This window comes from Schistocerca nitens, chromosome 9 (genome assembly GCF_023898315.1).
Source record: "Schistocerca nitens isolate TAMUIC-IGC-003100 chromosome 9, iqSchNite1.1, whole genome shotgun sequence".
NCBI classification, from domain to species: domain Eukaryota; kingdom Metazoa; phylum Arthropoda; class Insecta; order Orthoptera; family Acrididae; genus Schistocerca; species Schistocerca nitens.
This window is the reverse complement of record NC_064622.1, coordinates 209,054,436-209,077,918: the sequence shown is the minus strand read 5'-3', so window position 1 is coordinate 209,077,918 and position 23,483 is coordinate 209,054,436. Positions and strand designations below refer to the sequence as shown.

At 41.1% G+C, this 23,483-nt stretch overlaps 1 protein-coding gene across 1 annotated transcript in view; it reads right to left on the bottom strand.

Annotated features, from left to right (window-relative positions):
- Nucleotides 1-23,483, bottom strand: part of LOC126204104 (odorant receptor Or2-like) — a 71,563-nt gene that overhangs the window by 24,312 nt on the left and 23,768 nt on the right. The window contains exons 2-3 of the mRNA XM_049938521.1: nt 20,293-20,392; nt 446-547 (exon numbers count right to left, since the gene is read on the bottom strand). Coding sequence (XP_049794478.1) covers nt 446-547; nt 20,293-20,392 — 202 coding nt within the window. The remainder of the gene's footprint in view (nt 1-445; nt 548-20,292; nt 20,393-23,483) is intronic.

Here is a 23,483-nt window from a genome sequence, read left to right as displayed (position 1 = left end):
CAGCATCAAACTGCAAGACCGATATATTACACAGAAGTAATTGTTCGTAAGTTAGGTTACGTGATGTAATATGAGAGTCATATAAGTAATTCATAACTTGTAGAATAATATCCGCGGCCAGTCATACCGGAAGCGGTTCTTATTCTACACCATATCAAGGAACGGTCAAGGAGCTCAACTGCATCCACTATGAATAATATAAATTTAATTAATTGTCAGTTGGAACTAAAATATTAGTCAGATGTTAGTTAGATGAAGAATTCTGTAATCTACCTAAAAACTCAAAAAATTGGAAACACCAAGTTCCACAAGTTCCAAAAGCGGATCACTTTGTATATGGTCCAATGAAACGGGCGTTATACCGGCAAAGAACAGCTGTTATTCATCTGAACATTTGCTGTTGAGGGTTACAGGTTCCAATTTCCTGATCGTAATATGTACCCACCTGTTCGGTAATGTTGTGTGCTGACCAGCAGTATAAGTAGATTTGGCCAGCGGGTACAGGAAGGAAACAGATGCACTTTAGCACTGAGCCGAGTTCCGTGCTCTGTAACAAATAAAAGAAGGAGCCACAATTATAAAGGTTACAAAGCAAAAGAGGGAATTTCTGAATCATGCAGCGACTGTAAGAGACACACATATCTAAGACCTATAAAAGTTTTCTGAAACTGCTAATTCATAATGTCCATGTGAACACTTTGATTGAACCGTGCCATCAAATACAAATACCCAGCAATGTTGATCGATGGCGTCATTCCGTTGCAGGTGTAAGTAGGCTGTTTAGGTTTTTATGTTGGTAACGCCACGTAGCGCTCTGTATGAAAATCACTGGCTGTGCTGTGTGCAGTCTGTGGCTGGTTGGCATTATTGTTCGAATATTCGCCATTGTAGTGTTGGGCAGTTGGCTGTTAACAGCGCGTAGCGTTGCGCAGTTGGAGGTGAGCCGCCAGCAGTGGTGGATGTGGGGAGAGAAATGGTGGAGTTTTGAGTGCGGATGATCTGGACGTGTTTCCATCAGAGACAGTAAATTTGTAAGACTGGATGTCATGAACTGCTATATATTATCTTTGATACTATTAAGGTAAATACATTGTTTGTTCTCTATCAAAATCTTTCATTTGCTAACTATGCCTATCAGTAATTAGTGCCTTCAGTAGTTTGAATCTTTTATTTAGCTGGCAGTAGTGGCGCTCGGTGCATTGCAGTAGTTTGAGTAACGAAGATTTTTGTGAGGTAAGTGATTTGTGAAAGGTGTAGTTTAATGTTAGTCAGGGCCGTTCTTTCGTAGGGATTATTGAAAGTCAGACTGCATTGCGCAAAAAAATATTGTGTGTCAGTTTAGTGTTGATCAGAATATGTAAAGAGCGAAATGTCTTAGTACGTTCAGTTCTGCTCATCTGTTTGAAAATCAAATAATGTACGAGGTTTATCAACACAGTAATTCATTAATTTTTTCAAAGGGGGCGTTTCATAGGTAATTCTGAATGTCCATGTGAACACTTTGATTGAACCGCGCCATCAAATACAAATACCCAGCAATGTTGATCGATGGCGTCATTCCGTTGCAGGATAGTGCCCGCCCACATACTGCCAAGGTTGTTGCGAGTACGCTGTAGAAATTTTGCTGATAAGCCCTTACACATCCTCCATACAGACCTGATTTCTCGCCATGCGGTTTCCCTTGTTTTGGAGCCATGAAGAAAAACATTCGAGGACGTTGATTAGCCTATGAGGAAGAGAAGCACGTCTGGGTACAAACGTGGTTCCGTAAACAACCGAAAATTTTTTTAATGAAGGCATTGATAGTTTTGCGACCAAGTGCGATAAATTTATGAACAGTTGTGGCGATTACTTTTGAAACAATAAACACTTTTCCATCTGTTTTGTTTTCATTTTGCTGCCACTTCTTTAACAACAGGGCAAGTGGTTGCCCATAGACCCCAACTCCTAACAAGCTTCAGAGAGTTAGAGCTGACATACCCAGTAACTTAACCTTCAAACGACTGAGCCGTCCCTCCATTTAACTACTGGTGTCTTTTCGCCTACCTTGGAAGTGCACTTTGGGGAGCTACCTATGTTGGTAAAAGACTCCCAGCCTCAGTGGGATGCAATTGTTTGCAACCATCAGGTAAAACTTCCCATCACATTGGGAGCACTCCCGTGTAACATCAAGTACCATGACCGCAAGCCACCAGTAATCACGTTGGTTACCCACGCTCCATTACGTGAGATTCCACGCACATGTCCATTACCTTCAGTCCATCAGCAGTAATGTAAGTTACAATGTGCAGCTCTTGTTTCAGCTTGTATTGTATTGAATTGAACTGGGAACCTAGAAACGACGGGGAGGCTTCATCCCCGCCGTAGCCTCAGTGGTACACAACCCAATGACAGGGTACAACAGCCCACGCACCCCTCCGCCACCCCACACCAAACCCAGGGTTATTGTGCGGTTCGGCCACTAGTGGAACCTCCCCGACCCCCCCCCCCCACCCCCCGCCGCCGGGAACGTCTCACACCAGATGAATGTAACCCCAATGTTTCCGTGGTAGAGTAAGTATGGTGTACGAGTACGTGGATAAAGTGTTTACGCAGCATTTGACAACATAGCATAACTCAGGCGGAATGAGGGGAACCAGCCCGCATTCGCCGAGGCGGATGGAAAACCGCTTTAAAAACCATCCACACACTGGTCAGCACACTGGACCGCGACACAATTCCTCTGGGCACAGCTAACCGGGCGTGCTGTTACAGTTTTCGCACTCAACTTCCGTGTTTTGCTTTTACGATATTCGATGTAGAATTTTTGTAATCAGTCTCTCTCTCTCTCTCTCTCTCTCTCTCTCTCTCTACCACTGTGGATTAGTTCTCGATTATTGCTTCGTTGAACTTTGTTTGTTTTTGTCCTGTATATAATTTGGTCCATCGCTATGCCATCAGTGTTAGCAAAAGTTATTGAAAAGGCTGTGTATGTAAGGATAATTGATCATTTTGTATCACATTATTTACTATCGAAGGTACAGTTCGGCTTTGGAAGTCGTTTAACAACTAAAAATTCTATATTCTCTTTTCTGTGTGAGGTACTGGATGGGCTAAACAAAAGGTTTCGAACGCTTGGCATATTTTTTGATTTAACTAAGGCATTTGCTTGTGTTTATCACAAGATATTGTTCCAGAAGTTGGACCATTATGGAACATAGGGAGTAGCTCACAATTGGTTCACCTCTTACTTTAGCAACAGGCAGCAAAAGGTCATTATTCACAATGTTGATAACGGCTGTGATGTGTGGTCTGAGTTGGGTACTGTCAAGTGGGGGGTGCCCCTGGGCTCAGTGTTGGGGCCACTACTGTTCCTTATTTATATAAATGATATGCCCTCCAGTATTATGGATAACTCTAAAATATTTCTGTTTGCTGATGACACTAACTTGGTAGTAATGTACGTTGTGTGCAACATTGGCTCGGTTTCAAATAGTGCAGTACATGACCTAAGTCCATGGCTTATAAAAAATAAAAAAACGCTAAATCACAGTAAGACTCAGTTTTTACAGTTTCTAACAAACAATTCAACAAAACCTGAGTGTTTAATTTCACAGAACTGGAATAATATGATCACTGAAACTGAACAGTTCAAATTTCTAGGTTTCAGATAGATACTAAGCTGTCGTTAAAGCCCACGTTCAGGATCTTGTTCAAAGCCTTAATATTGCCATTTTTACTTTTCGAACGGTATCAGTAGTGAGTGATCGTTCGACGTGAAAATCAGTCTACTTTGCTTATTTGCATTCGCTTATGTCGTATGTTATTGTATTTTTAGGTAACTCTTCCCATTCTAAAAGGATATTTTTGGCTCAGGAAAGGGCGATTTGGGCAATAAGTGGTGTAAGTTCACAAACCCTTTTGTCGACCCCTGTTCACTACTCTGGGTATTTTGACATTAGCCTCTCAATGTATATACATATTCCTTACCGTAATTTCTTGTTAACAATATTAGCTTATTCCCAAGAATAAACAGTTTTCACTCGGTTAATGCTCGGCAGAAATCAAACCTGCATTTGGATCGGACTTCCTTAACTCTTGCGCAGAAAGGTGTGCAGTATACTGCTGCATTCATTTTCAATAATCTACCACTCGAATCCATCCCCCATGAACCATGGACCTTGCCGTTGGTGGGGAGGCTTGCGTGCCTCAGCGATACGGATAGCCATACCGTGGGTACAACCACAATGGAGAGTATCTGTTGAGAGGCCAGACAAACGTGTGGTTCCTGAAGAGGGGCAGCAGCCTTTTCAGTAGTTGCAGGGGCAACAGTCTGGATGATTGACTGATCTGGCCTTGAAACAATAACAAAAACGGCCTTGCTGTGCTGGTACTGCGAACGGCTGAAAGCAAGGGGAAACTACGGCCGTAATTTTTCCCGAGGGCATGCAGCTTTACTGTATGATTAAATGATGATGGCGTCCTCTTGGGTAAAATATTCCGGAGGTAAAATAGTCCCCCATTCGGATCTCCGGGCGGGGACTACTCAAGAGGACGTCGTTATCAGGAGAAAGAAAACTGGCGTTCTACGGATCGGAGCGTGGAATGTCAGATCCCTTAATCGGAAAGGTAGGTTAGAAAATTTAAAAAGGGAAATGGATAGGTTAAAGTTAGATATAGTGGGAATTAGTGAAGTTCGGTGGCAGGAGGAACAAGACTTCTGGTCAGGTGACTACAGGGTTATAAACACAAAGTCAAATAGGTGTAATGCAGGAGTAGGTTTAATAATGAATAGCAAAATAGGAATGCGGGTAAGCTACTACAAACAGCATAGTGAACGCATTATTGTGGCCAAGATAGATACGACGCCCACACCTACTACAGTAGTACAAATTTATATGCCAACTAGCTCTGCAGATGACGAAGAAATTGAAGAAATGTATGATGAAATAGAAGAAATTATTCAGATAGTGAAGGGAGACGAAAATTTAATAGTCATGGGTTACTGGAATTCGAGTGCAGGAAAAGGGAGAGAAGGAAACGTAGTAGGTGAATGTGGATTGCGGCTAAGAAATGAAAGAGGAAGCCGCCTGGTAGAATTTTGCACAGAGCATAACTTAATCATAGCTAACACTTGGTTTAAGAATCATGATAGAAGGTTGTATACATGGAAGAACCCTGGAGATACTAAAAGGTATCAGATAGATTATATAATGGTAAGACAGAGATTTAGGAACCAGGTTTTAAATTGTAAGACATTTCCAGGGGCAGATGTGGACTCTGACCACAATCTATTGGTTATGACCTGTAGATTAAAACTGAAGAAACTGCAAAAAGGTGGGAACTTAAGGAGATGGGACCTGGATAAACTGAAAGAACCAGAGGTTGTACAGAGTTTCAGGGAGAGCATAAGGGAACAATTGACAGGAATGAGGGAAAGAAATACAGTAGAAGAAGAATGGGTAGCTTTAAGGGATGAAGTAGTGAAGGCAGCAGAGGATCAAGTTGGTAAAAAGATGAGGGCTAGTAGAAATCCTTGGGTAACAGAAGAAATACTGAATTTAATTGATGAAAGGAGAAAATATAAAAATGCAGTAAATGAAGCAGGCAAAAAGGAATACAAACGTCTCAAAAATGAGATCGACAGGAAGTGCAAAATGGCTAAGCAGGGATGGCTAGAGGACAAATGTAAGGATGTAGAGGCATATCTCACTAGGGGTAAGATAGATACTGCCTACAGCAAAATTAAAGAGACCTTTGGAGATAAGAGAACCACTTGTATGAACATCAAGAGCTCAGATGGAAACCCAGTTCTAAGCAAAGAAGGTAAAGCAGAAAGGTGGAAGGAGTATATAGAGGGTCTATACAAGGGCGATGTACTTGAGGACAATATTATGGAAATGGAATAGGGTGTAGATGAAATGGGAGATACGATACTGCGTGAAGAGTTTGACAGAGCACTGAAAGACCTGGGTCGAAACAAGGCCCCCGGAGTAGACAACATTCCATCGGAACTACTGACGGCCTTGGGAGAGCCAGTCATGACAAAACTCTACCATCTGGTGAGCAAGATGTATGAGACAGGCGAAATACCCTCAAACTTCAAGAAGAATATAATAATTCCAAACCCAAAGAAAGCAGGTGTTGACAGATGTGAAAATTACCGAACTATCAGTTTAATAAGTCACAGCTGCAAAATACTAACACGAATTCTTTACAGACGAATGGAAAAACTAGTAGAAGCCGACCTCGGGGAAGATCAGTTTGGATTCCGTAGAAATATTGCAACACGTGAGGCAATACTGACCTTACGACTTATCTTAGAAGAAAGATTAAGGAAAGGCAAACCTACGTTTCTAGCATTTGTAGACTTAAAGAAAGCTTTTGAAAATGTTGACTGGAATACTCTCTTTCAAATTCTAAAGGTGGCAGGGGTAAAATACAGGGAGTGAAAGGCTATTTACAATTTGTACAGAAACCAGATGGCAGTTAGAAGAGTCGAGGGGCATGAAAGGGAAGCAGTGGTTGGGAAGGGAGTGAGACAGGGTTGTAGCCTCTCCCCGATGTTATTCAGTCTGTATATTGAGCAAGCAGTAAAGGAAACAAAAGAAAAATTCGTAGTAGGTATTAAAATCCATGGAGAAGAAATAAAAACGTTGAGGTTCACCGATGACATTGTAATTCTGTCAGAGACAGCAAAGGACTTGGAAGAGCAGTTGAGCGGAATGGACAGTGTCTTGAAAGGAGGATATAAGATGAACATCAACAAAAGCAAAACGAGGATAATGGAATGTAGTCGAATTAAGTCGGGTGATGCTGAGGGAATTAGATTAGGAAATGAGGCACTTAAAGTAGTAAAGGAGTTTTGCTATTTGGGGAGCAAAATAACTGATGATGGTCGAAGTAGAGAGGATATAAAATGTAGACTGGCAATGGCAAGGAAAGCGTTTCTGAAGAAGAGAAATTTGTTAATATCGAGTATAGAATTAAGTGTCCGGAAGTCATTTCTGAAAGTATTTGTATGTAGTGAAGCCATGTATGGAAGTGAAATATGAACGGTAAATAGTTTGGACAAGAAGAGAATAGAAGCTTTCGAAATGTGGTGCTACAGAAGAATGCTGAAGATTAGATGGGTAGATCACATAACTAATGAGGAGGTGTTGAATAGGATTGGGGAGAAGAGGAGTTTGTGGCACAACTTGACCAGAAGAAGGGATCGGTTGGTAGGACATGTTCTGAGGCATCAAGGGATCACCAATTTAGTATTGGAAGGCAGCGTGGAGGGTAAAAATCGTAGGGGGAGACCAAGAGATGAATACACTAAGCAGATTCAGAAGGATGTAGGTTGCAGTAGGTACTGGGAGATGAAGCAGCTTGCAGAGTAGCATGGAGAGCTGCATCAAACCAGTCTCAAGACTGAAGACCACAACAACAACAACAACCACTCGAATTCAAAAATCTTAATAGTAATCCATGCGCTTTCTAATCGAAACTGAAGAGTTTCCTCGTGGGACACTCCTTCTATTCCGTCGAGGAGTTCCTTGAAAAATTAAGCTGATTCTTATTGTATTGCTGATTGCTTTTACTTAAACTAATGTACTGACATTTTTAGGGTTCACGAACATTTATTTTTATCTGTTATTACTTTTATCGTGTAATTTCATGTACTGACACGTTCCATGACCATGGAGATTTGCTCCTCAATTTGGTCCTACGGAACTTGACGTGTAAATAAAAATAAGAACATTTATGGCAATACTTGTGGAAGGACCATAGTAACTTTCCTGACAGAGCTACCTCAATTTGTGTTGTCTGTTGTTTACGAAATATAACTAAATTTACGCCTCAAAAGTCCTCTGAGTGATAGCATCTTTTCCCTGTCTTCTTTTTATAATGATAACGAAGTCCAGATATCTGAATCGTTATCCGAAGGACAGGAATCCGGCAGCGTACCTGATACAAAGAACAGGTGATCAGTAGGAGGCTGACTATCTCTCTGTCTGATAGAGACAAGATGTGAGGCAGTTTATCATAATTTAATCTCAATCGCTGCAGATGCCTCGATTGTCTTGACGGCAGTAAGAGTCTGTCCGTCCAAGCGAATAACTATTCTTCAGTCTCTACAATACCAGTTGCAAAGAAAATTTTGCATCACAGAGCTCGTGTCTGTATTTTGAGGTGAGAATTCTGATTCCAACGTTACAAAGCTAAATGTAACTGTAAGAAACTTGTACGAGAATAATTCGGTAGTTCAATTATGAGATGTGAAAACAAACCGTAGTTAATAAACAATATCATGTCAGCATCCTCTTATTCTAAAGTCTAAGCCTAAGAGAGCGGGAATTCCTTCGATCTCCTTCACCGGTTGTCACTTGATAGTGTTCTGACTGTGCCTCTTTCACCCAACAGTTTGCCTTCGAAACAGTTTGTCATCCTTTTATTAGTCCTCTGTATATGTCCCAAATGTTTCAATTTCCCTTTCCTCATTTATATTTTAGGGCTTCCTTATTTGTTTCTTTCTCAATATCCAGGTCGTTATGGTGATCCTCCTGTATTTAAATACTGCAAATGCTTAAACGTCAGTTACCAGTTTTAGTGTTGGAAATATTTCTGTTATCGGTAAGAGCAACAAAACTCGTCAGAGTAACTCCAGGATAATCCGCAGTACTAAAATTACTTCGGTAGTTTCTCTGCATAAAGAAAGTGACATCGAACTATCTTGCTTTAGATCGACGCCACTGAATTGGATAGTGCAGTGATAAGATATTGGGCCCATATTTGAGCTGACAGCGACGCAAATTCCCTTCAGCCATCCAGGTTTAGGTTTTCCGTGAATTCCCTAAATCACTTAAAGCAAATGTCGGCCAGTTCGCTCGAAAAGGCAGAGCTGATTTCCTTGCCGTCTTGCTACAATTCTATGTTTTGCTCCATCGTCAACGGCGCTAATCCCCTATTCTGCGTCATTCCTTTTCTTTCTTGTAGCTGTCAATCTAATTTTTTCATTCTGTACAAATGCCACATACGCCTGAAACTTTCTTATTTGCAGGTACCGAGTGTGCAAATTTTTTGAAGGGCATCGTGTAGATGATTGTGAAAACTTTGAAAGCATTTTATCGGACACTAAACCCATGGGTATAACGTAACAGTTCTTAAAAATTACGAATGAAAATACACTGAAGCGCCAAAGAAACTGGTACAGCCAAGCGTATTCAAACAGAGATATGGAAACTGGCAGCATACGGCGCTGTGATTGGCGCAGTTGTTAGATCGGTTACTACTGCTACAATAATAGCAGGTTATCAAGATTTAAGTGAGTTTGGACGTGGTGTTATTGACAGATGCATACGTATATACATCTGCACGGATAATAAGGTGATAGTCAATCACTGCTGATTATTTCCCAAGTAATAGGAGAATAATTCACAGTACAACGTACTGTGTAGCGTTATACATGATGACGTGTGCAACCGCGAAGACGGTGATATAAACGTCAGCGAAAACGCAAATCTGTCATTACTCAGTAAAGACCTTGAAAAACTCCATAAGAGATTTGTATCATAAACGATTTACGTCATGATTGTATTCCTCCCTGTACATGTGTGAAGAATTGACGGTGAAATATGAATGATAAGCAGAGCTTAGAAAACAGAAGCAAACAAAAGGAAAATATGGAATCACAAAATACAGGAAGCCATGGAAATAAATAACCACGCTTATAAACAAACAATGAAAAAGAAAACACAAGAAGATATCGAGAAATATTAAGAACTGCCAGCTAACTCAGAAAGTAAGCTCAAAGAATCACCAACAAGAGAGTTGGGACAAGCACGCAGAGAAGTTTGATGTTTTTGATGGGCGACAAAGTGGATTAAAAGTCCTTAACCATTTTCAGTAATAAAGTAAAGATCATTTGGATATAAATGATAAACATACAGAGCAACATTCCAGAGGAGTGGGATGTGTACCAGCAACAGGTTCCATCCTCTCACTCCTTTGATCAACGTTCAACGCGAACATGACATTGCGCTATACACACACCATTCCAGTCATCTACACATGACAGATACACTTATCCACACAGCTCTCATATTTCCCAACGGAAAGGCGACTGTAGGCGTGGAGGGCACGAGAAACCTTTCCAATTACTCGGCTGAAACTGGCCTTGGAGGTCTCCCGACCAATCATGCCGTACGACTTTACAAAGAAAAATGGATCAAGTAGGACAAAAAATACGAACTTCAGAATAGGAAATTACACAAAGTGGACAGAAAATAAGAAACGACAGCAGATATAAGATATAATAAAGAAATAATGAGCTGTCAGGAACAAATGGAAAACATAAGAGATCGAGGAAGCGAAAATAAAATCAATTTTGGAAAGAAGAAGACGAGGTACTAGTGGAGGTGAAGCTGTGAGGAGGGGTCGTGAGTCGTGCTTGGTTACCTCAGTTGGTAGAGCACTTCATGTGAATAACTGTTGAAATATTCATGAAAATACGCTGATAGTGAAACTCTGTGGCATTTGATGGAAGAGCACAAGTGAACTCAAACGCAAGAGATAGGTTTGTGACGTCTGGTAACCAAATTGCCCATTAAGAGCTCTTTGTAAGAAACACACAAAGATAGTAACCCGATGACCTGATACGATAGCAGAAACAATCATAAAACGCCTACGTCTTTTTAGGAAAGATGGGTTCCACAGGTGGTATAAAAGAGCTGACGTAATAAGAGAGAAACAGTTTGAATACAGACTACACAGTATCATTTAAGCGAGTGAAGGGAGGAAGACTTTCAACTTACTTGAAAACAGAGGCCTCCCACTATGTATGATAAAGACATGATTTAATTAAGATATCATTCTTCCTTCAAATCAGTAACTGGCAACGTTCCCATTGAAATGGAAATTACTAATTCAATTGATCATCAGAACAATTGAGGATGTTGCTGTGGTCCTCAGGGCGAATATTAGTTTCAGTCATCTGTGCGATAGTTTATCCTGTGGAAATATCTTCATTTTTGAATAACTACTGCAACCAAAATCCTTTGCAACCTGTTATGTGTAAAGAAGCATTAGTCCCTCCCTACAATTTTTATCCCTCACGGTACCTCTCACAATACCCTTACACACACACACACACACACACACACACACACACACACACACACACACAGACACACAAGCACACTTCAGCGGCACAAGAACATAACAAATATTCCTTGATGTTGCAGGGTGTGCCGTATCAATAAATCTCTCATTTTAGTCAAGTTGAGCTACAAAGTTCATTTCTTCATAACTAGATGCATTAACATATAACGTTACATCATTCCAGACAAATGGTTTCACAAATGACATTTCAACAGTCGATATTAAGAAATGCCGCGTTTTGATATCATTGTTCTTGTTATTCCCAGGATGAATTTCCAATGTTTTTTTTTACTTTTTCTTTAAAAAAAACTATTTGTCGTAGTTAGTTAATTGTCTGCTCAAATAGTGAAACTCTTCTATTATTTTTAGCGTCTCGTTTCCTAATTTAATTACCTCGCCATAACTTTGTTTAGTTCCACTACATTCCGTCACCCTTGTTGTGCTATTATTGACATTCACCTTATGTATACTTTTCAAGGTAATATCAATTCCCTTCAACTGTTTTTCCAAGTCTGTTGACAGCTCCGCCAGAACTGCATCGTAAACGGAAAACCTAAAACTGTTTAATGTTTCTCACTGTATCTTTGTCAAGTGTTTGCCTCCATTTCCTTTACTGTTTCCTGTGCTTGCAGACTGAATAACATGGTGGATGATTCACAACTCCTTTAATTCAGTTTTCTGCTGCTGTATCCCTTTCGTGTCCTTTGACGGCAGGGTGGTATCTGTACAAATCGTACACAGCTTTTCATTCCATGTAGTTTAGCGCTGATAATTTCTGAGTTTCTAAGAAGCTTTAAAGTCAGAAATATCAAAAGAGCTTTCTAAATTTATAATCTTACAAAAGTTGTTTGGCATTTTTCGGTCTACCTTTTAAGATAAGTGATACGGGCAGCATTACTTCGCGTCTTCCTACATTTCTCCACAACGTGCACTGATTTTGCTCCATATTGGTTTCTACCAGTTGTTCCATTCTACTGTAGATAATGCGTGTCAGTATTTTGTGTCCATGACTTACTATGCTAGTGGTTCACCAATATGTTTCAAGTTGGTATTATTACATTTTCTTGAAGTCAGATGGTGTTCCGGCAGTCTCACAAATCCTGCATAACAGATGGAGCAGTTTCATTATGATTGTTTCTCCTAAAGATCTTGATTGCTATGATAAGACGTTATTTGCTCGAGGTGCCTCGTTTCTCCTTAGGCCTGTCAGTATTCTGTCAAATTCTTCTCGCAGTGTCACGCTTCCACTTCATCTCCATTTACTTCCTCTTCTCTTTAATAATATTGCCATTAAATTTCGCTCCTTTATACAGTTCATGTACGTATTCCTTCCACCTCTCAGCTTTTCCTTCTGCTCTTATATTGCACTGCCATCTGAGCGCTTGATGTTCATACACGTACCCTTGTTTTCTACAAATATTTCTTTAATGTACTTACATGTCATGCAAGTTTGTATAACTTTATATTCATCGTGTAGCCATTTCTGTTTTGCTATTCTGCATTTTCTGACGATCTGGTTTTTTTAGAGATCTTTTATGTGCTTCATATTCAGTCTTTATGTTTTTTTTTCCTTCTTAAATTTAAATTTAATGCCTCTTATGTTATCCAAATACCTCTGCTAGGCTGCGTCTTATCCGTTAGTTATTTTCCTGCTTCTTTCACTGTTCATTCCTAAAAGCTACCTTTGTCTTCTGCTGTATTTCTTTTATGTCTGAGTCAACCATTGCTTAATATTACCTTTCCAATTTTAATTATCTACGCTTTTTCATCTCATCCTTGATATTAAATGCAGTTTGTCTGAAATTTCTTCAACTTCAGTCTGCTTTTCAGAACTTATAAATTGTCGACGGAGACCACATCTATCCCTGGAAACGTTTTACAGTTTAGATATTTCTGACTTACTACTGTCTACATATACATGACTACCCTGCAGTTCACACTTCAGTGTCTGGAAGAGGGTTCAGCGAATCATCCTCAGACTTTTTCACTAGCTTTCCACTCCCGATAACGCGCAGGAAAAACCATCTCTTAAATCACTTACATTGTTACGATGATCATTTCTCCCTTTGTAGCTGGGCGTCAACAAAATATTTTCGAATTCGGAGAAGGAGATTGTTGATTGAAATTTCGTGGCAAGATCGCGCTGTAATGAAAAACTACTTTGTTTTAATGATTACCATTTTAATGATTGCCAAACCAGCTAGCATATTAGGTCGGAAATACTCTGTTCATATATCACGATAAACAGAACTACTTGACCTTCCTTGAAATTTCTCGATGCCATTCGTTAGTTTTAAGTTGTTCTTAATTGTAATCCCTAGGTGTTTAGTTCTGCAGGTAGCCTTTAAATTTTTGTAATTCATCCTGTATTCGAAATTTAATGGCTTTAGATGTCCTCACACCTCCCATTACTTACAGTCAACTGCCACTTTTTCCACCTTACAGGTATCTTGCCTAAATCGATTGGAAATTGGTTTTGATCTTCTGGTGGCTGTACTATAAAAGCGATCAGTTTTTGTTCCACAGACATCCCTACCCTTACTCACCCTGATTTCCTTTCAAATCTGGTTTATTATTTTTCGGAATGCACCATTTGCCACATGCCATCGATTTTGGGAAGCTACTGTGCTTCCTATTAAGAGCAGATGTTCCTCTCTGTATCCCAACTCCACCGTGTACAATGTTGTGTGAAGTCGTTAAAAGAATTTACTTATGTTTGAAATAATAATTTTTTCCAAAACGGCAGCGAAATCTAATTTGAAGCTTCAGCACGACGGCACAGGGAATGGGCTTCATCAAAATCTTGACATTCATTTTGCAAGCAGTGTTCTTACTTTCAGTGATTGGATAGAATACAGGGAAAAACGAAAGTGAACGGTATACCATGAAAGACACACTTAGTACTGTGGAATCTTTCTCGATTGACTTATTGTTTACCAAAAAGAAGAAGATAACAGTATAAACTTACGGAAATGTTTCCTTGCAGGGGCGGGGCAGGGGGACGTTTAACATCTTCTCATTCTTAACTTCGTTTCATTAGCAAGGAATCAATATCCAGAGACGATTGGACACGGATGCTGTAGAGAATGCAATAACCTCTGACACTCGCAACATCCAAGTATTTGTACTAGCTAACAGGAAGCTATAGGAGGATGGTACATAGGGTTGGCACACCAGCAAACAGTGTTTCTACAGCTGGCTCAGAAGAAAACTAGAAACCAAATACACCACTTTGGTAAAAGTTCTAATAATTACAACAAATTCCAACTGCCCCACACTTTACCTAGCTTGCAACTATTCATTCTGCATGAAATTGATTAGGGTCAAGATGTTGGACCACCTCCGTAACGGAGGACCATGGTTCGATTCCCGGTACTGCAAGAGAGTTTCCCTTTGTAGGAGGACTGGTGTGGTGTATACTCAGCCTCGTGAGGCCAATTTGGGAGCTGCTCGACGGATTACTAGCGGTTCAAAGGCGAAGAAACCCGACTACGGCCGGGAGAGCGGTGTGCGGTTAGCACGTGCCCCTCCATTCCGATGACGCCATTCTCAGGCACGGGGTGGCTGGTCGGGATCGAGTGACCCTTACAGGGCCACAACGCCGAACTTTACCTTTACCCTACAAAAATATGATCCCAATGTAGGTGGACCATAGCTTCAAAGTCAAGCCTGACAAAATCATATTAACGTCGATGAAAATCGGTATGCACAAACTAGATCCAGGTATTCGTTTTACTCAGTGAACTAGGTATTAATTGACTGATGGGATGGGAAATCTGAATTTTACTCGTAGTCCATAAACAGGAAACAACAGACTTAAATTGCTAATCGATTCACACGATACCAAAGGGCATTAAATCCTCTAGTTGTTTAATTTAATAAATACAGTGATCATTAACACTGAAAAACTAAGTGAATATAGGAGCCCATCGAGTAATTAAGCCATGTAAGGTGTACTCGTAAGAACCCATACTATGCACCATGCCAACGCAGGAGAAATCCACCTTAAGACGCCGTTTTCCGGTGCGACATTTCAAGAGTGGGCAGGGAGGCGGCCTGTGCTGAGTCCATCGGGAGGATGCCAAAGGCGCAGGAACTCGTTGTCATCGAATCCACTAACATACTGGACGAGTTACTGGTCAGCGCTCAGTGGAAGCATCCATCGCAACTCTTAAAAAGAGAAAGAACTTTGCCACCCCCGCCCCGTCATACGATAAGCCAGATTTGAAAACAAGACTCAACGAAAATTTAACAACATTTTACATGGAGGAATAAGAACAACTGCCTTGATAATTACTGTTTCATGTGCTAATCCAAATAATCCACATATTACAAAGCTTATTCACTATAAGGTTTATGGAAAGATGCATAAGACAAGCTGCTGATAAGCAACACAAAAATAAAAGTCAGTCGTGAGATGGTTCCTTATGCAGTCCTCCTACCAGCTATGAAATATGTAAAACAAATATCATAAAAGGAATCTTCTGGATTAATTGAAAGTAAGTTAGGTACTACAGCTAAAAATTATATGATAGGGAGCTGAAACAGGCTCCTTTCAGTTACACGGAAAACGACTGTATCATCTGCAAACGATCTGTGACTACCGCTCAGAGCGTCTCCTTTATCGTTTATACAGATTAGTAAAAGCAGAGGGTCTGTAACACTTCCTTGAGGAACGCCAAGTATCACTCCCTTTTCACTCGGTGACCTTCTGTCAGTGATTACGAACTGTGACCTTCCTGACACGAAATTACAAACCCAGTCGCACAACTGAGACCATCCTCCATAGGCATGCAGTTGGTTAGAAGTCCATTGTGAGAATCTCGTGTCAACAGCACTCAATAATAATAAAGAGCTGGTGTTGTTTCACTATAAAATGTATGTCAAATTTTCTGACATCCCAGGTCCCTTCCTAGAATACAACAATTTTTCATATGCCTTAAACTTAGTGCTATCAGTGAATAAATGGTGCTTAGTGCATAATTTTACTTGATGACTTCTCTTTTCCTTCCAGTCTCACAATCTTTGTTCCTCTGTTTCTCCTTTTCTTCTTTTTCTTGTCACATATCCTAATATAATGGCAATATGTCTTCACATTGCATTCTGTATGCGACATGCTTATAATAAGCAGCGATGAAGAGTGTACTCCAGAGTGTATCAATAAAATGAAACCTGCCGCGCGGGATTATCCGAGCGGTCTTAGACGCTGCAGGGTGTAAGCTTAGGGACTGATGACCTTAGCAGTGAAGTCCCATAAGATTTCACACACATTTGAACATTTGTAAAATGAAACCTCAAAATGGTTAATTCAACACAAAAATAAACTTTGACGTAATTGGTGTAGTGAGCGTACAACATTTCATGGAACTCCAGACACAGAACTCCTAATGGTAAGACATGTTTGCCGTACTGCACAGGGTACTTTCAAACAACAGTAGATCATGTGGATCGTATGTTCAGGACTGTGTAAATTGGACAGTTCATAAATTAAGCCACGATGACAGAACCTGTCGCAGACCTTCTCAACGTTGGGAATGTTCTGCTATGCTGAATTTCCTATTACCAACCTGTATTGATGTAGATTAAGGAAAGGCTTTGGTTTTGGAAGATGGCTAGATATGAGACAATGGAAGGAGATCAGTACTTAAGCTCAGGGATTCAAATTAGGCTCTTGTCAAGACCTGAAGACTTATTGTTCAGTAAGTGAATGATACAGGCACATACAAGATGATAGGAAACTCGACAAAATTTTTTTCTAATCTAATGTTGCTCAGTTGAGTCACTCGTCCGACATCTATCGCCTCTTGCAGTTCGTCATCGAAAAAGCGAGTTGGAAATTGCTGCTCAGAGGAACTAGCCGAAGCTAATGGCTTTTCTTTGTCTTCATACACTAATCTCTTTCCTGCTATCTAGTCTGGGAGAAGCCTTCTGCGTTTTCACGATGTTCTGCACGTGGTTCGTCTTCTGATCTCATACTCTGAGTTTCTCTGCCAGGTGAGGCTTATGATCTCTTGCAGTTTTTGCCTTCTGGTCGGCTATGTAAAAGCCAGTCGGCAGGATAACCTTACCGTTGGCAACCCTCCTCTCACGCCACGCCACACAAATATTGTCATCTTTCAGGTTTCTGGGACAAATACCTAGCACCAGCAGCAGTATCATCCAGGAGCTTATCTCACGAACAGAGATTTGGAGGTCGTCAGTCATGTATTCGGTTGCAGAGCCCACCTCTCTTTTATTTCACCATCATCATGTCTGGTTCTTCGGCATTGGCACGTTACAACCCAGCTGGGCCGTTATCTGGGTGCAGCTCAAAGTAAGCAGTGTCTTTAGTCCTCCAAGGTAGACTCCTGAGGGTCGATTACCAACAAGGGAGGATCTCCATCGACAATCTGCCACAACCTCTACTTACTGACATTCACGAGGTTAAAACCGAGATCAGTTTCCGTGTTCACGTTCCCTGCCAACAACACCTGTTCTCTGATGCCCGTCAGTTCCTGTACATCATCCACATGTACACCTACACATACGTGCTCCACAAGACACCATACGGTGCATAGTGGAGGGTACCTCATAACGTTACTAGTCATTCCGTCTCCTGTTCCACTCGTATGTGAAGCATTGGAAAAATGGCTGTCTCTCCACCTCCCTATGAGTCCTATTATGTTTTACCTTATTTCGCGGTACTTAGGAGAAATGTACTTTGGCGCCAGTGGAATCGTCCTGTAGTCAGCCGCAAATTCTGGTTCTCTGATTTTTCTCTGCAGTCTTTCGTGAAAAGAATGTCTTCCCTCCAGTGTCAATATTTGGATCCAAGAAGCATCCCTTCCAAAATTAAGTGTTGGCCGAACCCATCAATAACAAGTCTGGCAGCATGTCTTTGAACTGCTTTGACGTCTTCCTTTAATCCGATCTGCAGGCTTTTCCATTCTAAACAAGTTGAAACTAATAAGCTTAGATTTTAAACTGATGTTGGGTACTCTGGACAGGTTTATACAAAAATGTATGAAAAGAGATTATTCGATAACAGATTACTGGTGACAGTTATTATTAAATGTGCACATAGACCACTTACTTCATGCGCAATACACATTACTGCCGAATTACGTCTTTCTAGAGCCATTCACGCACCTCCACTAAACAGGGCGAGAATACAATCTACTGGAAAGGTAATTTTTTTCTTGTATCTAGGAATCTTTGCACAAAATGTTTACCGAATACATTCTGTTTGTTTGTAATATTATATTTACGGCAAAAACCTTCTTGATCTACTCTAAAATGATAGCACTATAGGCTATGACAGCATCACTTCACCCAGCGCGCGTACGGTGGAGGAAACGGTTCCCAGTGTCTGTAGAACCTTGTGGCGACTTTAGGAGAGCCCTGGTTAGACCGTAATGTAGCCCAGCAAGTGTCTCTATCGCCTGTTTTTTATCGAAGGCCATAACTGCTTCTTCACAACATGTCAGAACTGGTTACATGGGAATAAATCAACGCAAATGAAATTCAAATATAAATTTATTATACACTCCTGGAAATGGAAAAAAGAACACATTGACACCGGTGTGTCAGACCCACCATACTTGCTCCGGACACTGCGAGAGGGCTGTACAAGCAATGATCACACGCACGGCACAGCGGACACACCAGGAACCGCGGTGTTGGCCGTCGAATGGCGCTAGCTGCGCAGCATTTGTGCACCGCCGCCGTCAGTGTCAGCCAGTTTGCCGTGGCATACGGAGCTCCATCGCAGTCTTTAACACTGGTAGCATGCCGCGACAGCGTGGACGTGAACCGTATGTGCAGTTGACGGACTTTGAGCGAGGGCGTATAGTGGGCATGCGGGTGGACGTACCGCCGAATTGCTCAACACGTGGGGCGTGAGGTCTCCACAGTACATCGATGTTGTCGCCAGTGGTCGGCGGAAGGTGCACGTGCCCGTCGACCTGGGACCGGACCGCAGCGACGCACGGATGCACGCCAAGACCGTAGGATCCTACGCAGTGCCGTAGGGGACCGCACCGCCACTTCCCAGCAAATTAGGGACACTGTTGCTCCTGGGGTATCGGCGAGGACCATTCGCAACCGTCTCCATGAAGCTGGGCTACGGTCCCGCACACCGTTAGGCCGTCTTCCGCTCACGCCCCAACATCGTGCAGCCCGCCTCCAGTGGTGTCGCGACAGGCGTCAATGGAGGGACGAATGGAGACGTGTCGTCTTCAGCGATGAGAGTCGCTTCTGCCTTGGTGCCAATGATGGTCGTATGCGTGTTTGGCGCCGTGCAGGTGAGCGCCACAATCAGGACTGCATACGACCGAGGCACACAGGGCCAACACCCGGCATCATGGTGTGGGGAGCGATCTCCTACACTGGCCGTACACCACTGGTGATCGTCGAGGGGACACTGAATAGTGCACGGTACATCCAAACCGTCATCGAACCCATCGTTCTACCATTCCTAGAACGGCAAGGGAACTTGCTGTTCCAACAGGACAATGCACGTCCGCATGTATCCCGTGCCACCCAACGTACTCTAGAAGGTGTAAGTCAACTACCCTGGCCAGCAAGATCTCCGGATCTGTCCCCCATTGAGCATGTTTGGGACTGGATGAAGCGTCGTGTCACGCGGTCTGCACGTCCAGCACGAACGCTGGTCCAACTGAGGCACCAGGTGGAAATGGCATGGCAAGCCGTTCCACAGGACTACATCCAGCATCTCTACGATCGTCTCCATGGGAGAATAGCAGCCTGCATTGCTGCGAAAGGTGGATGTACACTGTACTAGAGCCGACATTGTGCATGCTCTGTTGCCTGTGTCTATGTGCCTGTGGTTCTGTCAGTGTGATCATGTGATGTATCTGACCCCAGGAATGTGTCAATAAAGTTTCCCCTTCCTGGGACAATGAATTCACGGTGTTCTTATTTCAATTTCCAGGAGTGTACTTCAATTTACAACTGCTATGATAGTGAAATGAGAAGTGCAGAAGGACACACGTTAACTTTGCTATTCCTTAGAAAGAAGTCAATCATCAGTTACTATTTCATCTGGTCCCACGAACACACAACATTCATGTCTGAATTAGCAACCAGTCCATGTATAGACATACTGACATATACCTCCACACAATAACATTAAATTGTGTTTTCAACATTTTAAAACGAAGATCTTACGTATGTTGCTTGAAACAATGACACACACGTGACGAGGACGCTGAAGCTGAATTGTGTCATTACTATGGAACTCATTGTCTTCTCCAAATGCTTGACGAACCTGCAACAGCAAATAAAAAAGTTCAGTGAACGATACACCGTTTAACAAATTTTGAAAATTTAGTAATCCAATAAAATGGTTCCTTTCGGAAAGTGAAATAACAAACAATTCCATAACCTTGAGAATATAAGTCAGTATTACGGAGCTTTGAATTGAATGTCTGTTATTCCTCAAACAATTTTCATAATAAATTTTTTTGGTCTGACAGAAATTAATAATTCGCAGTGAAAGAAGATTTCGAAGTTTCTTGACGTGGCAACTGTGAAATTCCGAATTGCCAGTAATAATTTTTTAGCTGAGTCTTGAGTATTGTTGAATAAGGGCACTACGTCATTTGTGGTGTAAATAATGCTAGTGTTTGTTGGTACAGATTTTAATGTTTGATGTATATAATCGTCTAATTTACAACTAATGCTTCTCTGTCTTACATGGTATACAGTAAAATGTCTGTAAGATGAAAGTAAATGAAGAAAAGATAATTAAATATTCCTACTGCTATTCTGACACCATTTGTATGATCATTGTAATTTGTAAACAGTTAGCTAATTATAAAATGTACCAAACCTTTGCTTCCTCAAGCATACATTTAATATGTAAGTGCTAAAATAGCTATAACATATGTTTTTGGACTCGTATTATGCAATAGTACCTTGTGAATATTGCAGTGTTATGAAAGAATCGTATGAATGTAAAAGTCTAGAAAATTCAAGACAGATTATAAAATTTAAATTACAGTGCAGTATGCGTGATTTTGCTAACGGACATTTGTGTAAAGTTGTCCTACACTTGTATGTCAATATTTGAGAGCTTTTGAACTTCATATACCGTTGTCAGCCAAAAATCACAAATGCATAAGTAATCATTGTGTGTCTTCAACGCCAAAGAGCAACTATGAGGCCGTCCGGTGTGGCCGAGGGGTTCTAGGGGCTTCAGTCTGGAACCGCGCGACCGCTGCGGTCGCAGGTTCGAATCCTGCTTCTGGCATGGATGTGTGTGATGTCCTTAGGTGAGTTAGGTTCAAGTAGTTCTAAGTTCTAGGGGACTGATGACCTCCGATGTTAAGTCCCATAGTGGTCAGAGCCGTTTGAACCAGCAACTATGAGACTGATTCAAAGTGTAGAACTGGAAGTTAATGATTGTTTTAAATCCAGACCCAAGCTTGAAGCGTTGATACAAAAATCACTAACTTAATATAGACTGTATATTTTCATTCACTGACGTCTTATGGGATACTTTTCTGGGGTAGCTCACTGATTAGGCAAAACGTATTCATTCCACAAAAGAAAGTAATTACAGTTATTTGTGGAGTTCACACATGACGAGCTTGCAAATATCTCTTTAGCTAGTATAGAATATTAACCATAATCACAGTTAATCACTTATGAAATCTGTTATCAACAGTCCGTCTAAGTTTGAGAGTAACAGATATAGTCACCAGCACAGCAATGGACAGAAAAGTGGTCTGTACTACCCTGTAACGAATCTAGGTTTGGCACGCAGCTATTAAATCCTTTGGCGATCTACCCATGGAAATAAACTGCCCAACAACAGCAGATTTTTTCAAATGTAGATTAAAGAGCTTTCTCCTTAACAACTTCTTCTATACTATAGAAGAGTTCTTGAGTAGAGATAATAAGTCACATTAAAAAAAGCTGTAAATATTCATCATGAAGCCATATAAATATTACTTTTTTTAGTTAGTTGTTTGTAAGTGTTGTATATTTGTAGTGTTGACACGTTCCACATCAGAGCGTTTATCGTGAATTAGACCGTTGGAACAAATAACTAAACAACCAATTAAAAGATTTTGAACGATCATTAACGATCACTCTCGCGAAGATGATTTACTGTGTAGCACCTACTGGACGCAGAACAGCCTGTCTTTAAAATATTTTGAGGTCCATTCATCAGTGTTATATGTTTAAGCGAATGCAAGAAAACTGTATCAGTACTGTTATTCTGATCAAATTTTGAATCCAAGTCGAAGAGCTATTGCCAGTTAACTGGACAAGGAGGCGTGAAGCAATGTTATTGAAAGAGGAGAGATTCGAGGAGGAAGTAGAGGTTGGAGGAGTAGAGGTTGGAGGAGTAGAAGCATTGTAAACATCTTTTGGAGCTTACAGATGAGAAAAATGTTAATTACAAGTAGATAAAGATGATTTAATCATTTTTACGTACTCGCACGCCGATGGAGTTAATGTCTAGGCTGTGAATGAAAGAATTTAATTTCATACCGTGAGAACTAGTAAAGAATTACAAGACCATGGGACAAGACTGTAATACTAATAAAAGGACAATGGAAACCAACTGATGTAGTTCAGTGTCAAAAGGAATATCGTAGCCTACAATAAATTTACAGAACGGCTTTCTTGTGTTCCCTTAGGATAAAGCCTTGCTTTATGTTTTAACTATGCAACCTATTCCTGTTTCAACACATTTCTCATCCTTTCTTTCGCATACGAGTATTTCGACTGACTTGCTGCCTATGGAGGATAATCTTATTAGAGGGACGAACAGCAGAGCACTGTGAGCCTAATTCCGCCGTTTTGTCATAGAAAGGAGAGAATCTACGCCAAAGAGAGGCCATGCATGTGCTAAGCTTTCTGCTTCATCGGAAGTGGACTGAGAAAAAATATGTTTAGTACTAACAACGGACATTACATTTTCCCTATGGTAATTACAGAACGAAGTTACACCTAACGATATGACATTAATGATAATATCCATGTGTGAAATTAACAGTTAAATTCAAGTTACTGAGGCAGATGCAATCTATTTTAAGCTCATAGGGAGAACCACGAACGTTTCCTGACTCTGGTGCCTTAAATGCCTCAACAGTACAGGCAACCTTAACGTAGTTATGGAGGAGTGTCTATAGGGAGGCCTAAATAACTTAAAAGAGGATCAGGAGACTTTTCAGAAGTTGTAGGCTCAACAGTCCAGATCAGGGTGTCCAAACCGCAGCTAGCTTACCGCATGCAGCCCGAAGCAAGTATCAATGTCTTCCTGAGGCGAGTAGCTCTCACACGATTGGTAGAAAAAGTTACATACACTAGAGGTTGAAAATACCGCTTCAGTTGTGAATTTCTTT